This window comes from Oncorhynchus tshawytscha, linkage group LG18 (genome assembly GCF_018296145.1).
Source record: "Oncorhynchus tshawytscha isolate Ot180627B linkage group LG18, Otsh_v2.0, whole genome shotgun sequence".
Lineage (NCBI taxonomy): Eukaryota > Metazoa > Chordata > Actinopteri > Salmoniformes > Salmonidae > Oncorhynchus > Oncorhynchus tshawytscha.
The window spans coordinates 6924940-6948504 of record NC_056446.1 but is presented as its reverse complement, the minus strand read 5'-3'; the positions used below and the strand labels follow the sequence as shown (position 1 = coordinate 6948504).

The 23565-nt window shown below is 42.7% G+C and overlaps 1 protein-coding gene across 2 annotated transcripts; it reads left to right on the top strand.

Annotated features, from left to right (window-relative positions):
* Positions 1–1473: 1473 nt before the first annotated feature.
* Positions 1474–21517, top strand: lpar3 (lysophosphatidic acid receptor 3). Of its 2 annotated transcripts, none has more exons than XM_024377696.2 (3): positions 1474–1900; positions 2756–3513; positions 20079–21517. In XM_024377696.2, exons 2-3 carry the CDS (start codon positions 2772–2774, stop codon positions 20417–20419), a joined length of 1083 nt encoding a protein of 360 aa, XP_024233464.1. In that variant the 5' UTR covers positions 1474–1900; positions 2756–2771; the 3' UTR covers positions 20420–21517. The 2 variants fall into 2 exon arrangements, with proteins under 2 accessions (XP_024233464.1, XP_024233463.1); XM_024377695.2 differs by having other exon boundaries at positions 1476–1900; positions 2759–3513.
* The last annotated feature ends 2048 nt before the right edge of the window (positions 21518–23565 follow it).

Sequence of the window (23565 nt, the reverse complement as noted above, 5' to 3'; positions counted from 1 at the left end):
TCTTCAATAATGTTTCAACCGGACAATTCCTTTGTCTTTAGAAATGAAAAGGAACGCAGCTCGCTCTCGCTGCTTCACAGTAGAAGCCTGAAACAAGGTTCTAAAGACTGTTGAGTGGAAGCCTTAGGAAGTGCAATATGACCCCATAGACACTGTATATTGGATAGGCAAAGACTTGAAAACCTACAAACCTCAGATTTCCCACTTCATGGTTGGATTTTGTTCTCAGGTTTTTGCTTGCCATATGAGTTCTGTTATACTCACAGATATCATTCAAACTGTTTTAGAAACTTCAGACTGTTTTCTATCCAAATCTTCTGATTACATGCATATTCTAGCTTTTGGGCCTGAGTAGCAGGCAGTTTACTCTGGGCACCTTATTCATCCTAGCTACTCAATACTGCCCCCCCAGTCCCAAATAAGTTATTAATGAGCTATAACATGATCCCCTGTGGGGATCTTCATGCACCATTGACCTTAGTGAGAAGGAGGTAAGGTACAGGCCTATACTGGCCAATGGGGGAAATGGGGCTGTTACTTGCCGGCTATATACAGTATCAGCATAATTTTCAAAACATGGTTTGGCCTTTTGGCATATTCACTAACACTGGTATGGCAGAAGCACACTTTTGAGAACAGCCATAATGATTGACACCATGCTGTCATTGAAATAATGCATTTATTAAGATACCTAAATATGAGCTATTTTAATGCATGACGTGAATGTTCTATAGATATACTATGGATATATCTCATTAACTTTTAATAATGCGTTTGGGACATGTTATAACACGTTCATGAAATGCTTGTGAATGTGTAAATAATGCATTATGGATATGTAGTCAAAGTAAATCATTACCGTTTTGGTATTAAGTATTTTATATCTGCTATACATTCACTCAAAATGGGATCTTATGTTGCCAGAGTATCTCAAAGTTATTGGTCAGATGACTAAGTCTGACAAAGTGTGTGATTCATATGGGGATTTTTATGACAGAATAAGATGAGTCCGACTATTATGACGAATGCGATGTAATGTTGGCAATGAGCCTTGTCATCACACAATCTGCTTTGACAAGATGTTGTAGGAACAAGCTGGAACACAACCGTCTTTGGCACTTCAGGAAAGCTCATCAGGGAGTATATGTCAAGAGTCAGTAAAAAGAGAAGAATCAAATTAATCATTTTCCTTAGGTGGTCTGTAGTGAAATATACAAAATACACAATGTTGAAGTGAAATACCAACCTTCAATTACCTTTAGCTTATTTCCTTATTCTTATGACTGTTGTTTTAGTGGTTGTGTTGCCTCATGAGTGGCTGGTTAGTATTTGGCAGTGGCATTTGCCCTGAGGTGGGGGTGGTGTTTATACGTAACACACTATTACTGATGTGTAATCTATTCAGTGTTTTTCCTGCTGGAATGTAGATATCCTCTGGATGGTTTTGAGGTTGTGTGAATACACTAACTAAACCAACCACCAACAGGTATTCTAGCTATGGATTTTTTATTAGTCTTTTTTAACATATACTTTTTTACCCAGACCTTCACCATTGAATATCATTTTCTAACATACAAGTGGAATGGTAGGCATGTAGGAGAATTGTTTTAGCTCATGGCCCCATGTGGTGAACCACGCACATACAAAATAATTATTTTTACTGCAGCCAGTGGAGTCGAGATATGAGAAGCTATGCTGTGTCACACACCCTCTACGTCAGACTACTCTTGCCTCAAACTTTTCTCCCTCATTCCCTTCACTCACGGCTGTCACCTTCTCCTGTAAAGTTGCCCCGGTAGAATGAAGGAGGACATTCTTGAAATGAGTAGTAGAACGAATGAGAAATTCCGTTTACACAAAGGATTCGATAGAAAATATTTGCACAGGTAGACTTCCACTGGTAAGTCAGTTTTCTTAAATGTTATGTTTAGCGTACATTTGCATATCATTTCCGGCATGATCTATAAGACTTACTGTCTTTCAACCGCAAATAATACGACTTTTTTTGCATTTGGAAATTCCTTATCGTAACCAGAGAGGTCTACATTTTAAGTGTTGAAAGACGAAGCATTTATGGCTACACTATTTTTTATTATTTTTATAAATAACTAGACATTCCATAGGAACGTTGAATTACATGGCAAAACATTTCTCTTGATTGTACTTTGGTATTTTATTCTGAAGCTTTCTGTTATAGTAAAATTGGTTGTTTCACAAATTGCATGATACATAGTCATTAGAAAATCATGGGAATAAAGTATGTTCCTGTAAGTTGTTATATGGAAGAGATTGTATCCATGATATCTGTAAAAGTCATCCCTAATTGGTTTTGGCAGAGTCCATAGCCTATACTGTTGGAAAATATCTTCATAGTTGAAGCTCAGAATGTCTTTATCCTTATCTCACTATACCTCTGTAATGAGAAAATGTGTGATTAACCAGTGATTTATGCAGCTGTTTCCAGTAAAATGGGTGTTTGACATGTTGATTGCCCTTTAAAGTTGGGTAATTTAATCGTTCTCAGTTCAGGAGTTATTTGGCCTTGGGAAAATTGGCACGGTACAAATAATGGGTTTATTTGAATTTTTGGTCTGGAGTTCTCATTACCGTCCTTGCACTAAATTAGCCCATATAGTTATACTGTGTAGACCTACCATGAATTCCAAAAGGTTGATATTTGTTAGAATGTTAAAGAGAAACCAATAAATAATGCTTATTTTTTTCTCTCTTTATATCTCTTGTCAACTCTCGTCAGCAGCCTTTCACTCAAGATGGCCAGCCAGAACAAATGCTACCATGATGAGCCAATGAGCTTCTTCTACAACAACAGCAACCAGACCAAAGACGACTGGAACTCCACACAGCTCATTCTGGTACAAGTTGTAGGCTCCCTCTTCTGCTGCTTTATCCTGGTGTCCAACGCCATGGTCATTGCCGCCATCATCACCAACAAGAGGTTCCACTACCCGTTCTACTATCTCCTTGCCAACCTGGCCGCTTCAGACTTCCTCGCTGGAATAGCCTACGTATACCTCATGTTCAACACCGGGACGGTGTCCAGGAAACTAACCGTGAGGGGCTATTTCATTCGTCAAGGGCTTCTGGACACCAGTCTCTCAGCCTCTCTGGCGAACTTGCTAGTGATCGCCTTGGAGCGCTACATCTCTGTGATGAACTGGAAGGTCCACAGTAACTTGACCAAGCGGCGGGTGACCATGCTCATTGTGCTGGTGTGGGCCATCTCTATCTTCATGGGCACCGTGCCCAGCCTGGGGTGGAACTGCATCTGCAACCTTCAGGACTGCTCCCAGCTGGCGCCCATCTTCAGCCGGAGCTACCTGATTTTCTGGTCCGTGTCCAACCTGGTTTTGTTCCTGGTCATGGTGTCCATCTACCTGCGGATTTACACCTACGTCAAGAGGAAAACGGCGGTGCTCAGCCCGCACACCAGCGGCTCCATCAACCGCAAGAGGACACCCATCAAGCTCATCAAGACAGTCATGACTGTGTTAGGTAGGCTTGAGGCCATCGGATTCCTCTCACATTGTGTCAATGTGGGAACTTCAAATGTGTTTCTGAGTAGTACTGAGCCCTTTATGAAGGACTACATTTTTTTAAAAGTCCTTGATTGGACCCATCAGAATTTCACTGTTGGGAAATGTAGTCCTTCCTAATGTCTGAGTAGCACTAGTACTCTGTGCTTGAGGTAGCAGAACATTTGATAATTTCATTGGTTCTTAAAGGACTTTCCTCAAACGCAGTTAGACACACTCATAAGCTTGTCTCAAAGGTTATTTAGCTGGTTGAGTGGGGAGAAAGGTAGGGAAAGCATTGTTGCTGACAACAGTGGATTGTAATCTACATTTCCAAGATAGTGGGGAAAATCCTGATTAAACTCAATTGAGGTTTGAGCAAAATGTTATGGTCAAGGCCTTTAAAAAAACACTTCAATATATCCCACATTGTGAGATAATTTGGCTGATATTGACATCAACTTTTAAGTAATCTTTTTTTGACCTGGGTGTTGGTTTAAAAAGAGGACGGTTGTACCATGAACCTCAAAGTTTGCTGTGCAGTTGTGCGTCTTCAACTTGGGCTGCAGTTACTTAGCACTTTATTCAGCACAGAAGCATATTATTTGCTCTGATCTGTCTCTGCTTAATAACATGGTTCTACACTTAGGATCACTCATCTGTGCACGTGTCTAAATCACTAACAAAGAAAAGTCATTTCAACTAACATCATTAGAGCATGTGTCGATACTGTTAGGGTCGAAAGAAAGGCAGAGCTGCTCTCTAATCAGCTTTCTCTAGTCAAATCTTACCTTAACATTATAATTATTCAAAATACTGATGACGGATCAACTCCTAGAGTGATATTACCACCTATGTGGCTGCAAATATTGAGTCGGCTTATTCTAATGCTTACCCACATAATGAAATATTACCGTAGCCTATTAGCGAAATATAACTCAATTGATTGAACATAATGTATTTCAGTATGATTTAAATATATAGGTATATGTAGTCTATACTGTATTTATATTTTAATGCAGTCATCTCAGTTTTAATTTCAGGCGTATTTTTATCCTTTGCTTGTTTGTAACAATTGCAAAGACATTCACAACTTTGTTTTTGTAGTTATCGGTGGTCACAGACAGATGGACAAACATCTTGATTCTAAGTTTAGTTTAGTTTATTCGGATCCCCAATAGCTTTTGCCGAAGCAGCATATATTCTTCCAGGGGTCCACACAAAAACATAAAACACGACAAGTAACAAAACACCAATACACTGATAGACAAGACTAGTCACACAAATGTAAAATACAATGATATACAACGATATACATATATAGCGGAGATCTTCTCTATAAAGTGACGCGGGAGGGCAAAAAGCATCTAACGATGCACTTAGCTCCTACGAAGGTTCCAACAATGAACTTAGCCTTAAGATGCTCTTGGGAATCAGGGCCCAGGTCTCCCCTGTAAAAAATATATTCTGAACTGAATGACCTCAAATTCCTGCATAAATGAAGGTAAAAAAAATGCAGATCAGTCTACAAGGGCTTGTTTTCAACATGTGTGTGAATAGCAAACATACCATAAATGTGCGGTCCTAAACAAACACATTTGCACATGAGCATGCACATCCCAGATAAGATAATGCGGGCCTCTGCTGGTAGGTGTGTCGGAACAGGATATGTTGCACTTAAGACAATAGTTGAGCACACCCACCCTCTCCTTAGCATGGCTCCTCAGTACAGGTCAGACGAGTTTGATTGTTATCAACTCGGCCAGTAGGTGCTGCTAAATTTTCTAAACATCAACTTTTTGTATCTTCCAGATAGCATATTTACAGCTCTATGTTGTGCTAGGAGTGTTTTCTTATATGATGTCCTCCTGCCAGATTAATCGCCCCCCAGATAGGCGTGGAGGAAGCTGACTCGCTCTCTGTACAGAGTGTCTTCAAGACTGCTCTATGTAATTATCTCTCGCACAAGGACACACACAGTCACACACTGGTTAGGCTGCCAGGCATCTCAGCCGAAACCGCCCAAGACTGCACGGTCTGCGGCTTTCTCAGAAGAACCCCCAAAAAGAACCTATACTTTCAGGGGGTTTTCAGGCAGCGTGCAATTGCTTTCAGATGTAATTGTCCCCATTAAACTAGCTGTTGTGCTCTTATGTCTTCAAGTTTCAAGTCAAGCCTACCGTTACGTTATTCTGAGGTGAAAGACTCGAGACGCTAGGGAGGGTGTCTCATTGTATTATTTTGAGCCTTCTGGAATTTTCCCACATTATAGGCATGGGTCATTTGACATTGTGTGTTACCCAATCACTTTTGTCATGATACAATTGTCTCTATCCTAGAGCAATTTGGAGGAATTGATGCAATTCTCCACATTCCATCTGTGAGTTGTTGTTCGATAACATTGTGATGCAGAAAGTCAACTCAAGATTGAAAAATAAAAACTATATTGTCAGTATCTCAGTTGGGAATACAGTAGGCAGCAAACTGGTAGAAAAAACGTAACAAGCTTCTAAATATGCCTGTGAAAGCTAAAAATGTTCATGTGAAAGCATTATCCTATTCGACAAAGATAAGAACATGGGAGAAGTATGAGAGAAAGTGAGGAAAGGAATGGGAGTTTAAGAAACAAGTACTCAAGCATATTACTGGGGCTGTACGAGGAAGAAAACAGCTCTTGTTAGCTCATGTTTCAGGTGAATAGAAATCTGTTCTTTTGTGTTGACTAACACTGAATTAGTGACTGGATAAACCTGTCCAGACTTTTTCTGGGGCCTCATTTATAACCGCTGCATACATTTCACACTAAATATTGTGTGCGCACGTACAAAAATATTGATGTCTATAAACTTAAATAATAAATAAGCATGTTTCCTGTAATCAATCAGATCCATGGTGAAAACTCCACCTGAAAAACGCCCATCATTCACCTTTTATGGTGACAATAATGCCCTTATTTGCTGTATACTTTGGAAGTATTGGAATTAGGCCAAGGCAGTTTCTAAAGGAAATAGCAATTGTGAACTTGATAAAAATGTCTGGAGGTGTTGGCAGAATGTTTAAAACTTTTACAGGGACATATGCTATTGTAACGGTCTGAGTGTAGTGGGTGAGGAGTCAGGCGCAGGAAGCAGAGAGTTCAGGGGAGTGCTATTTTAATGCACTGACACAAACGCTGAACATAAGCCAACCCTCACAAAAACACAGGGCGTACTGAACAAACAAAATGCCCCAAACAGGGGGACTTAAACCGTCCAGGGAAAACCCACAAAATGGGAAAACACAAAACCCCAATAGACGTGCACATAAGTACACCAAACAGACGATCACAATAATTAATCCCGCACAAGGAACCCTGCGGGCCGGCTGACTAATAAAGCCTACTACCTAACTCAAAACAGGTGCACACAATCAACACATAAGGAGGGGGAGGAAATAATCAGTAGCAGCTAGTAGGCCGGCGATGACGACCGCCGAGCGCCACCCGAACGGGAAGGGGAGTGTCCTTCGGTCGGAGTCGTGACAGTACCCCCCTTGACGCGTGGCTCCCGCAGCGCGCCGACACCGGCCTCGAGGTCGACCCGGAGGACGAGGCGCAGGGCGATCCGGATGGAGGCGATGGAAATCCCTCAACATCGACAGATCCAAAATGTCCCTGGTGGGTACCCAGCACCTCTCCTCCGGACCGTACCCCTCCCAGTCCACGAGGTACTGCAGGCCCCTCACCCGGCGTCTCGAGTCCAGAATGGCCCGTATCGTATACGCTGGGGACCCCTCGATGTCCAGAGGGGGAGGAGGGACCTCCAGCACCTCACCGTCCTGTAGGGGACCAGCTACCACCGGCCTGAGGAGAGACACATGAAACGAGGGGTTAATACGATAATAGGAAGGGAGTTGTAATCGATAACACACCTCGTTTATTCTCCTCAGGACTTTTAACGGCCATACACACTGCGGCCCAAGCTTCCGGCAGGGCACGCGGAGGGGCAGGTTTCGGGTCGAGAGCCAGACCCTGTCCCCTGGTACAAACACAGGGGGCCTCACTGCGGTGGCGGTCAGCACTCCTTTTCTGCCATCCACTAGCCTGTTGAAGGGATTCCTGGACGGCCCTCCAGGTTTCTTTGGAGCGCTGCACCCATTCCTCCACTGCAGGAGCCTCGGTCTGGCTCGGATGCCATGGTGCCAGGACCGGCTGGTATCCCAACACACACTGAAAGGGGGACACATTAGTAGAGGAGTGGCGCAATGAGTTCTGGGCCATTTCCGCCCAGGGGATGTATCTCGCCCACTCCCCTGGCCGGTCCTGGCAGTACGACCGCAGAAACCTACCCACCTCCTGGTTTACTCTCTCCACCTGCCCATTACTTTCAGGGTGATAACCGGAGGTCAGGCTGACCGAGACCCCCAGACGCTCCATGAACGCCCTCCATACTCGTGACGTGAACTGGGGACCCCGATCAGAAACGATGTCCTCCGGCACCCCGTAGGAAGGTCGGTCAGGAAATCTACGGATAGATGTGACCATGGCCGTTGTGGAACGGGGAGGGGTTGTAACTTCCCTCTAGGAAGGTGCCTAGGAGCCTTACTCTGGGCGCATACCGAACAGGAGGAGACATAAACCTTAACGTCCTTAGCCAAGGTAGGCCACCAATACCTTCCCCGAAGGCTCCCTACTGTCCTCCTCACCCCAGGGTGACCCGAGGAGGGTAGGACGTGAGCCCACCGAATCAGTTGGTCCCGAACACCAAGCGGCACGTACCTCCGCCCCGCCGGACACTGAGGAGGCGCTGGTTCAGCCCGTAACGCCCGCTCGATGTCCGAGTCCACCTCCCATACCACCGGTGCCATCAGCTTTGAGGCCGGAAGGATGGGAGTAGGTTCGGTGGACCTATCCTCCGTGTCGTAAAAGCGGGACAGTGCGTCCGCCTTCACGTTCTGGGAGCCCGGTCTATATGATAAAGTGAACCGGAATCGAGTAAAAACATGGCCCACCTTGCCTGCCGCGGGTTCAGTCTCCTAGCTGCCCGAATATACTCCAGATTCTGGTGGTCGGTCCAGATGAGAAAGGGGTGCTTAGCCCCCTCAAGCCAGTGTCTCCACACCTTCAGAGCCCTGACCACCGCTAACAACTCCCGGTCCCCCACATCATAGTTACGCTCCGCTGGGCTGAGCTTACTGGAGAAGAAAGCACAGGGGCGGAGTTTTGGTGGCGTACCCGAGCGCTGTGATAGCACGGCACCCACCCCAGCCTCGGACGCGTCCACCTCCACTATGAATGCTAGAGAGGGGTCCGGATGCGCCAACACGGGTGCATCCGTGAACAGCGCCTTCAACCTGTTGAAAGCTCTGTCCGCCTCCGCTGACCACTGCAACCGCACCGGGCCCCCCTTTAGCAGTGAGGTAATTGGAGCCGCTACCTGGCCAAAACCCCGGATAAACCTCCGGTAGTAGTTGGAAAAACCCCAAAACCGCTGCACCTCTTTTACCGTGGTTGGAGTCGGCCAATTACGCACGGCCTTACTGCGGTCACCCTCCATCTCCACCCCCGAGGTGGAAATGCGATAACCCAGAAAGGAGACGGCTCGTTTGGAGAACACACACTTCTCAGCCTTGACGTATAGGTCATGCTCCAGCAGTCTACCAAGCACCTTGCGTACCAGAGACACATGCGCGGCGTGAGTGGCTGAGTAGATCAGAATGTCATCGATATAAACAACCACTCCCTGCCCGTGCAGGTCCCTGAGAATATCGTCTACAAAGGATTGAAAGATGGCTGGAGCATTTTTTAACCCATACGGCATGACGCGGTACTCATAGTGGCCCGATGTGGTACTAAATGCGGTTTTCCACTCGTCTCCCTTCCGAATACGCACCAGGCTATACGCGCTCCTGAGATCCAATTTTGTGAAGAACTGCGCTCCCTGAAAGGATTCCACTGCCGTAGCAATGAGAGGTAGTGGGTAGCTGAACCCCACTGTGATGGCATTTAGACCTCTATAATCAATACAAGGACGCAAACCTCCCTCCTTTTTCTTCACAAAAAAGAAACTCGAGGAGACGGGTGAAATGGAGGACCGAATGTACCCCTGTCGCAGCGTTTACCTGGAGATCTATCGTACAATCCCTTCCCGGTCGATGTGGTGGTAATTTAGTCGCCTTCTTTTTACTAAAAGCGATTGCCAAATCGGCATACTCGGGGGGAATGCACACTGTGGGACCCTGGTCTGGACTTTCCACTGAGGTGGCACCGACGGAAACTCCCAGACACCTTCCAGAACACTCCTCTGACCACCCCTGGAGAACCCCGTCTCCACAAAATTTTAGGATTGTGCCGGGCCAGACAGGGAATCCCCAACACCACTGGAAACGCAGGCGAATCAATAATATAGAGACTGATACGCTCCCTATGATTCCCCTGCGTTACCATGTCCAGTGGGATTGTGGTCTCCCTGACCCTAATGGCCGGCTATCTAGGGAGTGCACGGGAAAGGGAGAATCTATCGGCACAAGCGGAACACCTAATTTAATAGCAAGTCCGCGATCCATAAAGTTCCCAGCTGCGCCTGAATCGACTAGCGCCCTATGCTGGGAAGAGGGGAAAAAGTTAAGGAAAAAAATCAAGACAAACATGTGACCAACAGGGGGTTCTGGGTGAGTTTGGTGCTGACTCACCTGGGGTGATCGAGAAATGTTCCGCCTGCCATCTCGACTCCCAGACGGACCCCCCCAGCACCGATCGGCCGTGTGTCCTCTCCGACCACAGTTGGTGCAGAGGGAGCCTCCTCCTCCGGTACCCCTCGGCAAAGCCCCTCCCAACTCCATCGGAACAGGAGTGGAGGTGCTGGGTGGTGGAACACACAGGACCCTCTCCGAACGCCCGCGGGCCGCCAGCAGATTGTCCAGTCGGATGGACATGTCAATTAGCTCATCCAAGGAAAGAGCGGTGTCCCGACACGCTAGCTCCCTGCGGACGTCCTCCCGGAGACTACACCTGTAGTGGTCGATAAGGGCCCTGTCGTTCCACCCGGATCCTGCTGCCAAGGTACGGAACTCCAACGCGTAATCCTGGGCGCTCCTTTTCTCCTGCCGGAGATGGAATAGTCGTTCTCCCGCCGCTCGGCCATCTGGAGGATGGTCAAACACGGCGCGGAAACGGCGAGAAAACTCGGGGTAGTGCTCCTTCGCTGAGTCTGGGCCATTCCAAACTGCATTTGCCCACTCCAGAGCACGACCCGTGAGGCAGGAAATGAGGACATTCACCCTCTCCGCTCCCGAGGGAGTAGGTCTGACGGTGGCCAGGTACAGTTCTAGCTGGAGTAAGAACCCCTGGCACCCTGCTGCCGTTCCATCATAGACCCTTGGGAGCGTAAGACGGAGGGTGCTGGAGTCGGGAGATGGGGAGTCCTGAGGAGGAGGGGCCGAAGGTGGAGAGAGGAAACCGCTTCTCTCCCATCGGTCCATTCTCTCCATCACCAGCTCCATCGCCGTTCCAATCCGATGGAGAACGGTGGTGTGATGTAGAACCTTCTCTTCCATCGATGGGAGGGGAGTGGCTGTTGCTCCTGCTGACTCCATTCCAGGGTGCGGGATTCTGTAACGGTCTGAGTGTAGTGGGTGAGGAGTCAGGCGCAGGAAGCAGAGAGTTCAGGGGAGTGCTATTTTAATGCACTGACACAAACGCTGAACATAAGCCAACCCTCACAAAAACACAGGGCGTACTGAACAAACAAAATGCCCCAAACAGGGGGACTTAAACCGTCCAGGGAAAACCCACAAAATGGGAAAACACAAAACCCCAATAGACGTGCACATAAGTACACCAAACAGACGATCACAATAATTAATCCCGCACAAGGAACCCTGCGGGCCGGCTGACTAATAAAGCCTACTACCTAACTCAAAACAGGTGCACACAATCAACACATAAGGAGGGGGAGGAAATAATCAGTAGCAGCTAGTAGGCCGGCGATGACGACCGCCGAGCGCCACCCAAACGGGAAGGGGAGTGTCCTTCGGTCGGAGTCGTGACAGCTATGTCTGACAGTTTCTGAAAGAAAGAAACTATTGCAAATTGTTGTGGACCTGAAAACAGATGGTTTGAATTGTGAATTCTGAAATATTGTATTGTTAGTATGTCTACTGTATAAAAAAAATATTTAAAAAAACAGTAGGCCTACTTGCAGTGGTAGCCTACACACTTCAAAGCAAAAGATCAACTGTCTGTTCATCTGTAAAATGTATACTGTATATTATAAACCACACTCCCATTCGGATAGAGAGGCTATTATTTCAAGCATTTTAGTCAGTAGGCACAATTCAATGAGAGATGCACAAGGCAATTTGTTGTAGGCTAAAGCTTCTTCAGGAATATGAACCCATCAATGTCAGAAAGGGTGGTGACGAATTTATTCTGCAATGGTTGTAAAAAAATATGTATTATGTAGGCCTATTATGTTTATAAATTAAATATTGTTTACTTGAGACATTTGAAATGACAGTAGGCTATTCAGAAGTACAGTAGTCTAAAAAAAACTAAATGGAAAAGGTCTGTTCGCATAGAGAAAAATACTTGAAATTGTTCAAATATTTACAACTGTAAAGTGGGTCCAATGAAATGAGAGATGGGACATTGTAGGCCTAAGGCTACTTTGAAAATATGAAGCCATCACAGTCAGTAAGGGTGATGAATGTATTCTGTAATGGAAATTAAATAGGAAATATATGCCTATTTCTAACTATTTCAAAGACGCAAAGATGCAAAAAACAATATTTTCTCTTCTCACTAACGGCAAATGATTGCATCTTGTTAGTATATTTACCTTTTGTTATGAATAAGTGTGTCATCATATCCCTAATTTGCACAAAAAACTAGGCTACTTGCCTGCTTGTATTGCAATACTTCAACCACTAGAAACTGTTTATGCATGGTCTGAACTTTTGCAGGAACTAAAGTTTGCAGGTAGCTAAACAAATTCTCACATAGAGTTTGGTTATAAATGCCAACTTTTGCCTGAAATCTGATGCATGCATGTTTTGGAGTATATTTTGTACTCAACGTTTATAAATGAGGCCCCAGGGACGGGTGGGTGTGTCGAAAAGAGTGGGTGTACGAAAGCAAATCCGCAAACTGGGCATACTATTTGTTGCCACTCAAGGCTGTTTTGCATGGCTGATTGGACTTGGACGACGAGTCGATAAGCCAGCGACTAGCACACCAGTGTTGTATTGACGTGCCTGCCGACCTTTATTTATTGTTATTTAACTAGGCAAGTCAGTTAAGAACAAATTCTTATTTTACAATGACGGCCTACCCCGGCCAAACCCTCCCCTAACCAGGACAACGCTGGGCCAATTGTGCACTGCCCTATGGGACTCCCAATCATGGCCGGTTGTGATACAGCCTGGGATTGAACCAGGATCTGTAGTGATGCCGCTAGCACTGAGATGCAGTGCCTTAGACCGCTACGCCAGGTGCTTCCTACTGGGCAGATGTACCACAGTTGTGTCGCCGGCAGTAGCTAACTTGACAACAACAACATAAAATCACCCACATGATTTTATTTCAAGTAGGATAGCAGCCTATACAATAAATAACTTATATTGATAACCATCTAGATATCAATTCATACATACAGTACCTTCAGAAAGTATTCACAACCCTTTACGTTTTCCACATTTTGTTGTTACAAAGTGGGATTAAATCGTCATTTTTGTCAACGATCTACACAAAATACTCTGTAATGTTAAAGTGGTAAAACATTTTGGGGAAAAATGTGCTAATATATCTTGATTAGATAAGTATTCAATCCCCTGAGTCAATGCATGTTAGAATCACCTTTGGCAGTAATTACAGCTGAGTCTTTCTGGTTAACTCTGTAAGAGCTTTCCACACCTGGATTGTGCAACATTTGCCCATTATTCTTTTCAAAATTCTGCAGGTTCTGTCTAATTGGATCTTGATCATTGCTAGAGAACAATTTAGGTTTTGCCATTTGTCTTCAAGACAATTTTAAGTAAAAAATAACAGTGGGTTAACTGCCTTGTTCAGGGGCAGAACGAAAGATTCTTACCTTGTCAGCTCGGGGATTCGATGCAGCAACCTTTCGGTTAATTGCCATACCTTTCGGTTAATTGCCATAAACAATTTAATCAATTTTAGAAAAAGACTAATGTAACAAAATGTGGAAAAATTCAAGTGGTCTGAATAATTTCAAATGTACTATATATATACAGTTGAGGCCGGAAGTTTACTTACACCTTAGTCAAATACATTTAAACTCAGTTTTTCACAGTTCCTGATATTTAATCCTAGTAAGAATTCCCTGTTTTAGGTCAGTTAGGATCACCACTTTATTTTAAGAATGTGAAATGTCAGAATAATAGTAGAGAGAATGATTTATTTCCGCTTTTATTTCTGTCATCACATTCCCAGTGGGTCAGAGGTTTACATACAATCAGTTAGTATTTGGTAGCATTGCCTTTAAATTCTTTAACTTGGGTGAAATATTTAGGGTAGCCTTCCACAACCTTTCCACAATAAGTTGGGATAATGTTGGCCCATTCCTCCTGACAGAGCTGGTGTAACTGAGTCAGGTTGTAGGCCTCCTTGCTCACACATGATTTTTCAGTTCTGACAATACATTTTATATAGGATTGAGGTCAGGGCTTTATGATGGCCACTCCAATACCTTGACTTTGTTCTCCTTCAGCCAGTTTGCAACACCTTTGGAAGTATGCTTGTGGTCATTGTCCATTTGGAAGACCCTTTTGCCACCAAACTTTAACTTCCTGACTGATGTCTTGAGATGTTGTTTCAATATATCCACATAAATTTCCTACCTCGTGATGCCATCTATTTTGTGAAGTGCACCAGTCCCTCCTGCAGCAAAGCAGCCCCACAACATGATGCTGCCACCCCCGTGCTTCACGGTAGGGTAGGGATGGTGTTCTTCGGCTCGCAAGCCTTCGGCCATAATGTCAAGCAAAGGGGCACTGAGTTTGAAGGTAGGCCTTGAAATACATCCAGAAGTACACCTCCAATTGACTCAAATTTTGTCAATTAGCCTATCAGAAGCTTCTAAAGCCATGACAGAATTTTCTGGAATTTTCCAAGCTGTTTAAAGGCACAGTCAACTTAGTATACTGTATGTAAACTTCTGACCCACTGGAATAGTGATACATTGATAAGTGATAGTGATAAGTGAAATAATCTGTCTGTAAACAATTGTTGGAAAAATTAATTGTGTCATGTTCAAAGTAGATGTCCTAACTGACTTGCCAAAACCATAGTTTGTTAACAAGAAATTGGTGGCGTGGTTGAAAAACGAGTTTTAATGACAACAACCTAAGTGTATGTAAACTTCCGACTTCAACTGTATTATACACAGTACCAGTCAAATGTTTGGACACGTACTAATTCCAGGGTTTTTCTTCTTTTTTTTTACTATGTTCTACATTGTATAATAATAGTGAAGACATCAAAACTATGAAATAACATACGTGGAATCATGTTGTCTCCAAAAAAGTGTTTAACAGATACAAATATATTTAATATTTGAGATTCTTATATTTGAGCCACCATTTGCCATGATATGACAGATTTGCACACTCTTGGCATTCTCTCAACCAGCTTCATGAGGAATGCTTTTCCAACAGTCTTAAAAGAGTTCCCACATATGCTGAGCACTTGTTGGCTAATTTTCTTTCACTCTGCGGTCCAACTCATCCCAAACCATCTCAATTGGGTTGAGGTCAGGTGATTGTAGAGGCCAGGTCATCTGATGCAGCACCCCATCACTCTCCTTCTTGTTAAAATAGCCCTTACACAGCCTGGAGGTGTGTTTTGGGTCATTGTCCTGTTGAAAAACAAATTATAGTCCCATTAAGCGCAAACCAGATGGGATGGCATATCGCTGCAGAATGCTGTGGTAGCCGTTCTGGTTAAGTGTGCCATGAATTCTAAATAAATCACTGACAGTGTCACCAGCAAAGCACCCCCACACCACCTCCTCCATGCTTCACGGTGTGAGCCACACATGCAGAGATCATCTGTTCACCTACTGTGCATTTTACAATGACACGGCGGTTGGATCCAAAAATCTCAACTTTGGACAGATTTCCACCGATCTAATGTCCATTGCTTGTATTTCTTGGCCCAAGCAAGTATCTTATTTTTATTGGTGTCCTTTAGTAGTGGTTTCTTTGCAGCAATTCGAACATGAAGGCTTGATTCACACAGTCTCCTCTGAAAAGTTGATGTTGAGATGTATCTGTTAGTTGAAGTACTCTTTGAAGCATTTATTTGGGCTGCAATTTCTGAGGCTGGTAACTCTAATGAATTTATCCTCTGCAGCAGAGGTAACTCTGGGTCTTTCTTTCCTGTGGCGGTCCTCATGAGAGCCAGTTTCATCATAGCGCTTGATGGTTTTTGCGACTACACTTGAAAAAACGTTTGAATTTATTGACATTTTCCGGATATACTGACCTTCATGTCAGTATATAATGATTAACTCTGATGGACTGTCATTTGCTTATTTGAGTTGTTCTTGCCGTAATATGGACTTGATCTTTTACCAAATTGGGCTGTCTTCTGTATACCATCCCTACCTTGTCACAACACAACTGATTGTCTCAAACACATTAAGAAGGAAAGAAATTCCACAAATTAACTTTTAACAAGGCACACTTGTTAATTGAAATGCATTCCATGTGACTACCTCATGAAGCTGGTTGAGAGAATGCAAAGAGTGTGCAAAGCTGTCAAGGCAAAGGGTGGCTATTTTGACAAATCTCATATATAAAATATGAACGGCATATGAATAGGAAAGGTGTGTATAGCAGTAGTTATATAGGATTAGCCTTGACTACCATACATATGAAGTGTGTAAAAACTGACCTTTTGAAATAAAGTAAATTCATCTCGAAGAGATACAGTGCCTTCATGAAGTATTCATACCACTTAACTTATTCCATATTTGTTGGGTTACAGCTTGAATTCAAAATGTTTTTTTATTTTTATTCTCACCGATGACAAAGTGAAAGCATTTTTTTGTATTTTTGTTTTTGCAAATGTATTGAATATGAAATACAGAAATTTCTAATTTACATTAGTATTCACACCCCTGAGTCAATACTTTCTATATGCACCATATGTGCTCTTCTTTGCGAGGCATTGCAAAACTTCCATGGTCTTTGTGGTTGAATCTGTGTTTGAAATTCACTGCTCAACTGAGGAACCTTACAGAGTTGTATGTGTGACGAGGTAGTCATTAAAAAATCATGTTAAACGCTATTATTGCACATAGTCCATGTAACGTATTATGTGACATGTTAAGCACATTTTTACTCCTGAATGTATTTAGGCATGTCATAACAAAGGAGTTGAATACTTATTGACTCCACATTTTTTTTAATTAATTTGTAAAAATAAAAAAAATTAAAACATAATTCCCTTTGACATTATGGGATATTGTGTGTATGCAAGTGACAACAAATCTAAATGTAAGCAATTTTAAATTCAGGCTGTAACACAAAAACAACAAAAAGTCAAGAGGTGTGAATACTTGTTGAAGGCACTATATATCTCCAATATCACTGACATCTATTATTTAGGAAATGGTGCAAGGAGAATGCAGGGAGATTTGGCATCACCTTTGACCTTGTTAAACATGTTGGCTGGAGTTTTACTGTTATTTCATTTTGACCATTTTAATTGAAAACAATCACAGTGAGGTACATAATTGTTACCCAGAAATTATTTGAAGTGTTTTCTACACTGTTATGGTTACAGTCATCTCTCATGACAGATATAAACAGCTAGCCAGGTGGCATACACGATATGTGATATTTGACTAAAGATTTTGAGGAGCATTAGGTTAGATGAGGGATACAGGTAGCTGTAAAATCATCTAAAAAATTCACACCGAGATTGGGACCTGATTGTGCTTGATGGTAGCTATTTAGGCACACGTGCATAAACTCAATCCCTATGCTTTGATTCATCATCCTTGTGTTTCTGTGGAAAGGAAGAAGGCTAACATTCATGATAGCCATTTCACTGTAATATGTGGGACCATTTATGGATTTAGACTGAAGCAAACAGAACTGCAGAACTCATTCTGCTTCCCTTGATGTATAACCTGCCATATATTTCAGAGGTTAATGAATGCAGCTCAACTGAATGCTCACATGTGCTAGAAACATGCCCGCATCCCAACCCAGATGTTTTTTTGTTTTTTGAATATTTCATATGAAACACCCATGGAACCCCACCATTTATTTCTGCCTGCTCCTTGTATTTTAGTTGGTGACCTTGTATTTTTGAGAGAGAAGGTGTGGTTCATATTCCCTCCCTCTCTTCTCTCTTGTGGAGAACACAATTGTTGTTTTTGTTCTACTGAGCTGAAGCAGGGGTATTGGCAGAACGGACAAGCTGCTACATGTCCTAGAAAAGCTCCCTGAAATCCCTTAATCTTGCCGCAACACGCTCTGCTGTCGGTGACTAGCCTAGATACTGGTTGGGATTTCACGTCGAATGAAAATTGAGACAAACATTGAGTGTAGTGTCTGAGACACAAAGATTGAAAATTATCATTTATTCTTTGGTCCGTCGGTTTTCCTCTAACTTATACCTGCTTTCCTCAGACGGTATTCATTGGCAAGTCATCATAACTTAGGAAGCTCTTGCTTTTGTCTCCAGTGCAGTGACAGAAGCGATGTCTCAATTATCTCTCCTTCTTCCCAAAGTGTGCACTTGATCACTTCGCTTCAGTGATTTGAATAGAAAATGACTGGTATAAGAAATATGGTAGAATCATCCACTAGCCCATGCCTCCACCACTCTAATACTTTTTGATTTGTGAGAAGTAGTGAATGAGTGCACACCTCAGGAGAACGGAGATATTATTGGGACACACCTAGACACTGAGGTGGTGTAGCATCCTATCCCTCATTGCCTATTTTCTAACTTGAATCAAGCATTAATTATCTCTTTCAATCTATGCACCCAAGTTCAACAGCCGTCTTCAGTACGATAAGCTGTTGCTCAAGTCCACTGAATGACACTGAATGAGAATGAGTTTTCAGTCACCTGACCTGTTGAAATAAAGTAAACAGATCTTCAAAAGAGATATCGCTAATACATCTAGGGCTCTATTTTCACCTGGAGTTAATCGCCAAAGCTTTATTAAAATAGAATTATCGCAGCAGCAAAACAGTGAGTGGACAGCTATGTAGGCTATTACATAATTTTAGCCAGCTGCTGTAATTATTTTGGATATGCATAAACAAACTCTCCATGTAGGCTATATGCCCATCATGGAACGAGAGATTAGATAATCTGGTGACACTTGAATTTAGAAAAATATAAGTTATTTTCCTGTAACAATTGCTAGTTTTCCATTTCGTTTGATAAAAAAACAAGCCCTTAGTAGGTTACCCTTACCCTACTCAAACAAAAGCTTGTTCAACCGCAATGCTTTTGGTTTCTTTCTTATCCTGGCCATGCATTAGCCAAGTAGCCTATCCATAAAAGGTTTCTAAATGGTCTACTCATGAGGCTTTCATGCTTTTGCATTATTCACAATTCATATAGGCCTACCTGCAGGGCATACTCCATTCTGCCTGGATCTATCCCCAGTGCCTCTTGTCTGGTTACCAAAGGTGCGCTCCTCCAAACACAGCTATTCACATTTTCAGTCCTATAACACCATATCAACGGTAGGTCTCTAGGCGATAGCTTGCTTCTTGAGAACATACAATACAATTTAGCGCAGTGCTTAAAGGCCAATACTCTTTGAATCCAATTACAACAATGCTGACTGTCAACACTCAAAACATATTGAGCAAACACTGGATGTTTTTTTTCTACTGTTGCTATCACTGTAGCCTATGCTATTTAATACTTAATACTTGAATCTTACCCTTATTTCCTAAACTGTATTATCAATCCACAATGGACTAGGATGAGAATATTCCATACCCCCAGCCGAATTGGAGTTGATGACAACAAAAAGACTAACACATGCAATATTAAGCCATGGAATGCCTTGATTGGCCAGTGACTGTCCAAGCCCTGGTCACACCTACAACTTGTTTATGCATCCAAACTCATCCCTTTCATGCCACCACCAGCTTTTGCGCTCATAATAACTGCTGTGAAAATAGCACTAATATTTCTGACCCACCCAGGGACCTGTAGCGCTACCGCCAGCGCTTAGATTTACCATTACATTAGGTTTGATAAAATATAGCCCCTAATCTGTAATAACATTGGATATGTCTCTAATATTTCTAATAATCTCATCTCTAATGATGATAAAGATATCAACAACTTTTGACCTTAATAAACATGTTGGCTGGAGATTTACTGTTATCTATTGCCAGGGAAGGAGAGTTGTGTAATAAGTTCAGTGACTGGCAAATAGTATATATTATATTTCTAATAATCTCTAATCTATTGATCTAATCTCTAATGCTTTTGGATATATCTCAAATATTTTGAAATAATATAATATATTTTATCATCTTTAATATTGTCTTTCATTACAGGGGCGTTTGTGATCTGCTGGACGCCGGGCCTGGTGGTGCTGCTGCTAGACGGCCTCCATTGCCAGCAGTGCGAGGTGATGCTCTTTAAGCGCTGGCTCCTCCTGCTGGCAGTACTCAACTCGGTCATGAACCCTGTCATCTACTCTTACAAGGATGACGAGATGTGGACCACCTTCAAGAACCTGCTTCGCTGCGTGGGCAATGGCACCCGGCGCCAGCGCTCGTCCAGGGCCAACGCCCGGCCCCTCAGCTCAGCCCAGGAGACGGGCACCACGCCGCAGACCTCTGAGGAGAAGGAGACCACCAAGGACTCGGACGCCCAGGAGATGCTCAAGGCCTGAACCAAGACCTGAGGCAAGCAAGGCCGTTGTGGGAGTGTCACTACAAGTGGATGTAAAGAGACATATAAAGACACAGATGGGTCTTCTATGGTCCAATGTTGTCTTCAGTGTAGCTGACTGGTTTAAGGGCAGCTCAAACTGGGTCTGGACCTTAGTGGAGGATTCCTAGAGGAGTGAAGGGCCATCCCTACTCTGCCCAATATGGGATATTAGCCTGCAAACTAAGGGGGCAACAACAGTATATCCAAATGGCTGAAGAAAGATGTTGTGATATGAAGTAGACAGTGGTATAACGGTACATTTCCTGTTTTTACCTCAATAGTTTTTTTATGATCTTGAAAAGAGTAACTGATGCCTTTTCCACCATATAACCTTTAAGTCTCATGGATTTTTTTCATCAGGGTATTAATCTTGCCCTTATTTCCTTTTGAAAACAGAGTACTGTACTTGACGAAATAGCATTGTTCTTGGTTTTCAATTCTCATTGTTCCTATTTTTGATACACACAGGGAATCATAATCTACTGTATTTGGCTGCTAACATCCCTGAATGTTGTGTTAATGAATTGACAAATTCCTTTCTAATGGAAGGAAAATGTGTGTCTCTCAACTAGAATAGATAGCACTAGTCCCAATTTTCTCCCTTCCCCTTGCTCTTGTCCCTTACCTTAAAATGTTTGCAGATCTGAAGTGTCAGTGTAGTGGTGGAGCGTCCACCATTTTGTGTGCCTACAATCTGCTAACATCGAAGGATTCGGGCCAATGGGTTAATGAGGGACGATTATTTGGAAACATGTCAAACTTTTCTAATGTCAAACTGCCCTAGATACACAGTACATGGCTATTGGCACAACTGTCATTTTAAAGGAAGACAATTAAATCCACCTTGCTTTGACAATTAGTGGTCCATGCAGTACCCCAAAAGGAAGTCATTTCTTTTGCCAGATGCATCATCAGTATAGCTGTCACTCCCTTTAACACTACTACATGTACAGTGCATTGACTTTTTTCAAATTTTGTTGATACAAAGTGGAGTTAATTTCATAGTCTTTATTTTTCAATGATCTACACAAAAATAAAATATTAATGGAAAATTAAACACGAGTTCAGTGCTTTCAGAATGTATTCACACCCCTTGACTTTTACACCTTTTGTTTTGTTTTGTTTGTTTTGTTACAAACTGGAATTATAATGGATTTTATTGTAATTTTTTTGTCAATATACACAAAATACTCTAATGTCAAAGTGGAAGAAAAATTCTAACATTTGTAAAAAAGTTAATGAAAAATAAAACACTAATATATCTTCATTAGATAAGTATTCAACCCCCTAAGCCAATACATGTTAGAATCACCGTTGGCTGCGATTACAGCTGTGAGTTTTTCTGGGTAAATCTCACACCTGGATTGTGCAACAAAACTAGGTTTTCCTCTAGGATTTTGCTTGTGCTTATCTCCACTCCCTAGTCCGATTACAAGCATACCCATAACATGATGCAGCCACCACTATGCTTGAACATATGGGGAGTGGTGCTCAGTAATGTGTTCTATTGGATTGGCCCGAAAACATAACACTTTGTATTCGGAAAGAAAATGCATTGCTTCACCGTGTTTTGCAGTATTGCTTTAGTGCAGGGGTATTCATCTCTTACCCTACGGGGTCTGCTGTTTTTCTGTTCTACCTGATAATTAATTGCACCTACCTGGTGTCCCAGGTCTAAATCAATCCCTGATTAGAGAGCAATAATGAAATATTCAGTGCAACTGGCATCGAGGTCCAGAGATGAGTGTTATGGGTTTAGTGCCAGGATGCATGTTTTGGACAATTTTTTTATTCTGTACAGGACTCCTTCTTTTCACTCTTAGTTGTGGAGTAACTACAATGTTGTTGATCCAACCTCAGTTTTCTCCTATCACAGCCATTAGACTCTGTAAATGTTTAAAATTCACAATTGGCCTCATGGTGAAATCCCGGGGTGGTTATCTTCCTCTCTGGCAACTGCGTGAAGGACGTCTGTATCTTTGTAGTAACTGGGTGTACTGATACACCATCCAAAGTATAATTAATTACTTCATCATGCTCAAAGAGATATTCAATGTCTGCTTTTTTCATTGTTACCCATCTACCAATAGGTGCTCTTCTTTGTGAGGCATTGGAAAACCTCCCTGGTCTTTGTGGTTTAATCTGTTTTTGATATTCACTGCTCGACTGAGAGACCTTACAGATTATTGTATGTATGGGGTACAGAGATGAGGTCGTCATTTAACTTATTATGTGACTTGTTAAGTAAATGTTTACTCCTTAACTTATTTAGGCTTGCCATAACAAAGGGGTTGAATACTTATTGAATCAAAACATTTCAGCTTTTCATTTTTAATACATTCGTCAAAATTTCAAAAAACATAATTCCACTATGACATTATGGGGTATTGTGTGTAGGCCAGTATAAAAAAAATCTACATTTAATCCATTTCAAATTCAGGCTGTAACACAATAAAAGGTGTAAAAAGTCAAGAGGTGTGAATACATATGAAGGCACTGTATATCAACACACAGTCAATGTCCAAGCTGAGAAGAAAAAGAAAAGCCTGCAGCGCTGTCAACATCAAAAAATGTGGAATTTTTGCACATCCTTTCATGCAACTCGTAATGGCGATCGCCGCCTCATGTTGACAAAACAGCTGCTTGCTCACCTGAGAGCAAGGCCCAGGCTTGTAAACATTGCGACACACTGGATTCCTGCAGTAGATATGCCTGCAGGGAACTGACAAGGATATGACTGGAGCACCCCTTCCTTCCACAGGAGACCAATGATTAATCATTTACTGGGTCATTGAAACTCTTTACCTGCTGTACACTATTTATGTGGTTAAATCACTCTTTGTGTAAAAGGAAAAGCTTCATTAAAACACATTTTCCTCTAACTTTGTTTGATTCAGTCGGACGTGTTGGAATGTCGTATATGTAAACAGGATGATGAAAGCATTGTGATAACTCTGTAGTCCAATGATATAAACGCAAAAAAAAACAGGAGACCTCTTGGTTACAGAGTCGGGGGGGGGGTTGTTGAGCGGTGCTATAAACAGGAAAGGTATGCGTGCTGTGGCCTCAACAGGGTAGTGTTCTTTAGGACACACCGTAGCAAAA

Excerpts from the sequence above, each read along its gene's own strand:
- lpar3 (XM_024377696.2), top strand. The coding sequence starts at position 2,772 with ATGGCCAGCCAGAACAAATGCTACCATGATGAGCCAATGAGCTTCTTC. Across the intron at positions 3,514-20,078 it reads GACAGTCATGACTGTGTTAG|GGGCGTTTGTGATCTGCTGG; the intron begins GTAGGCTTGAGG and ends CTTTCATTACAG.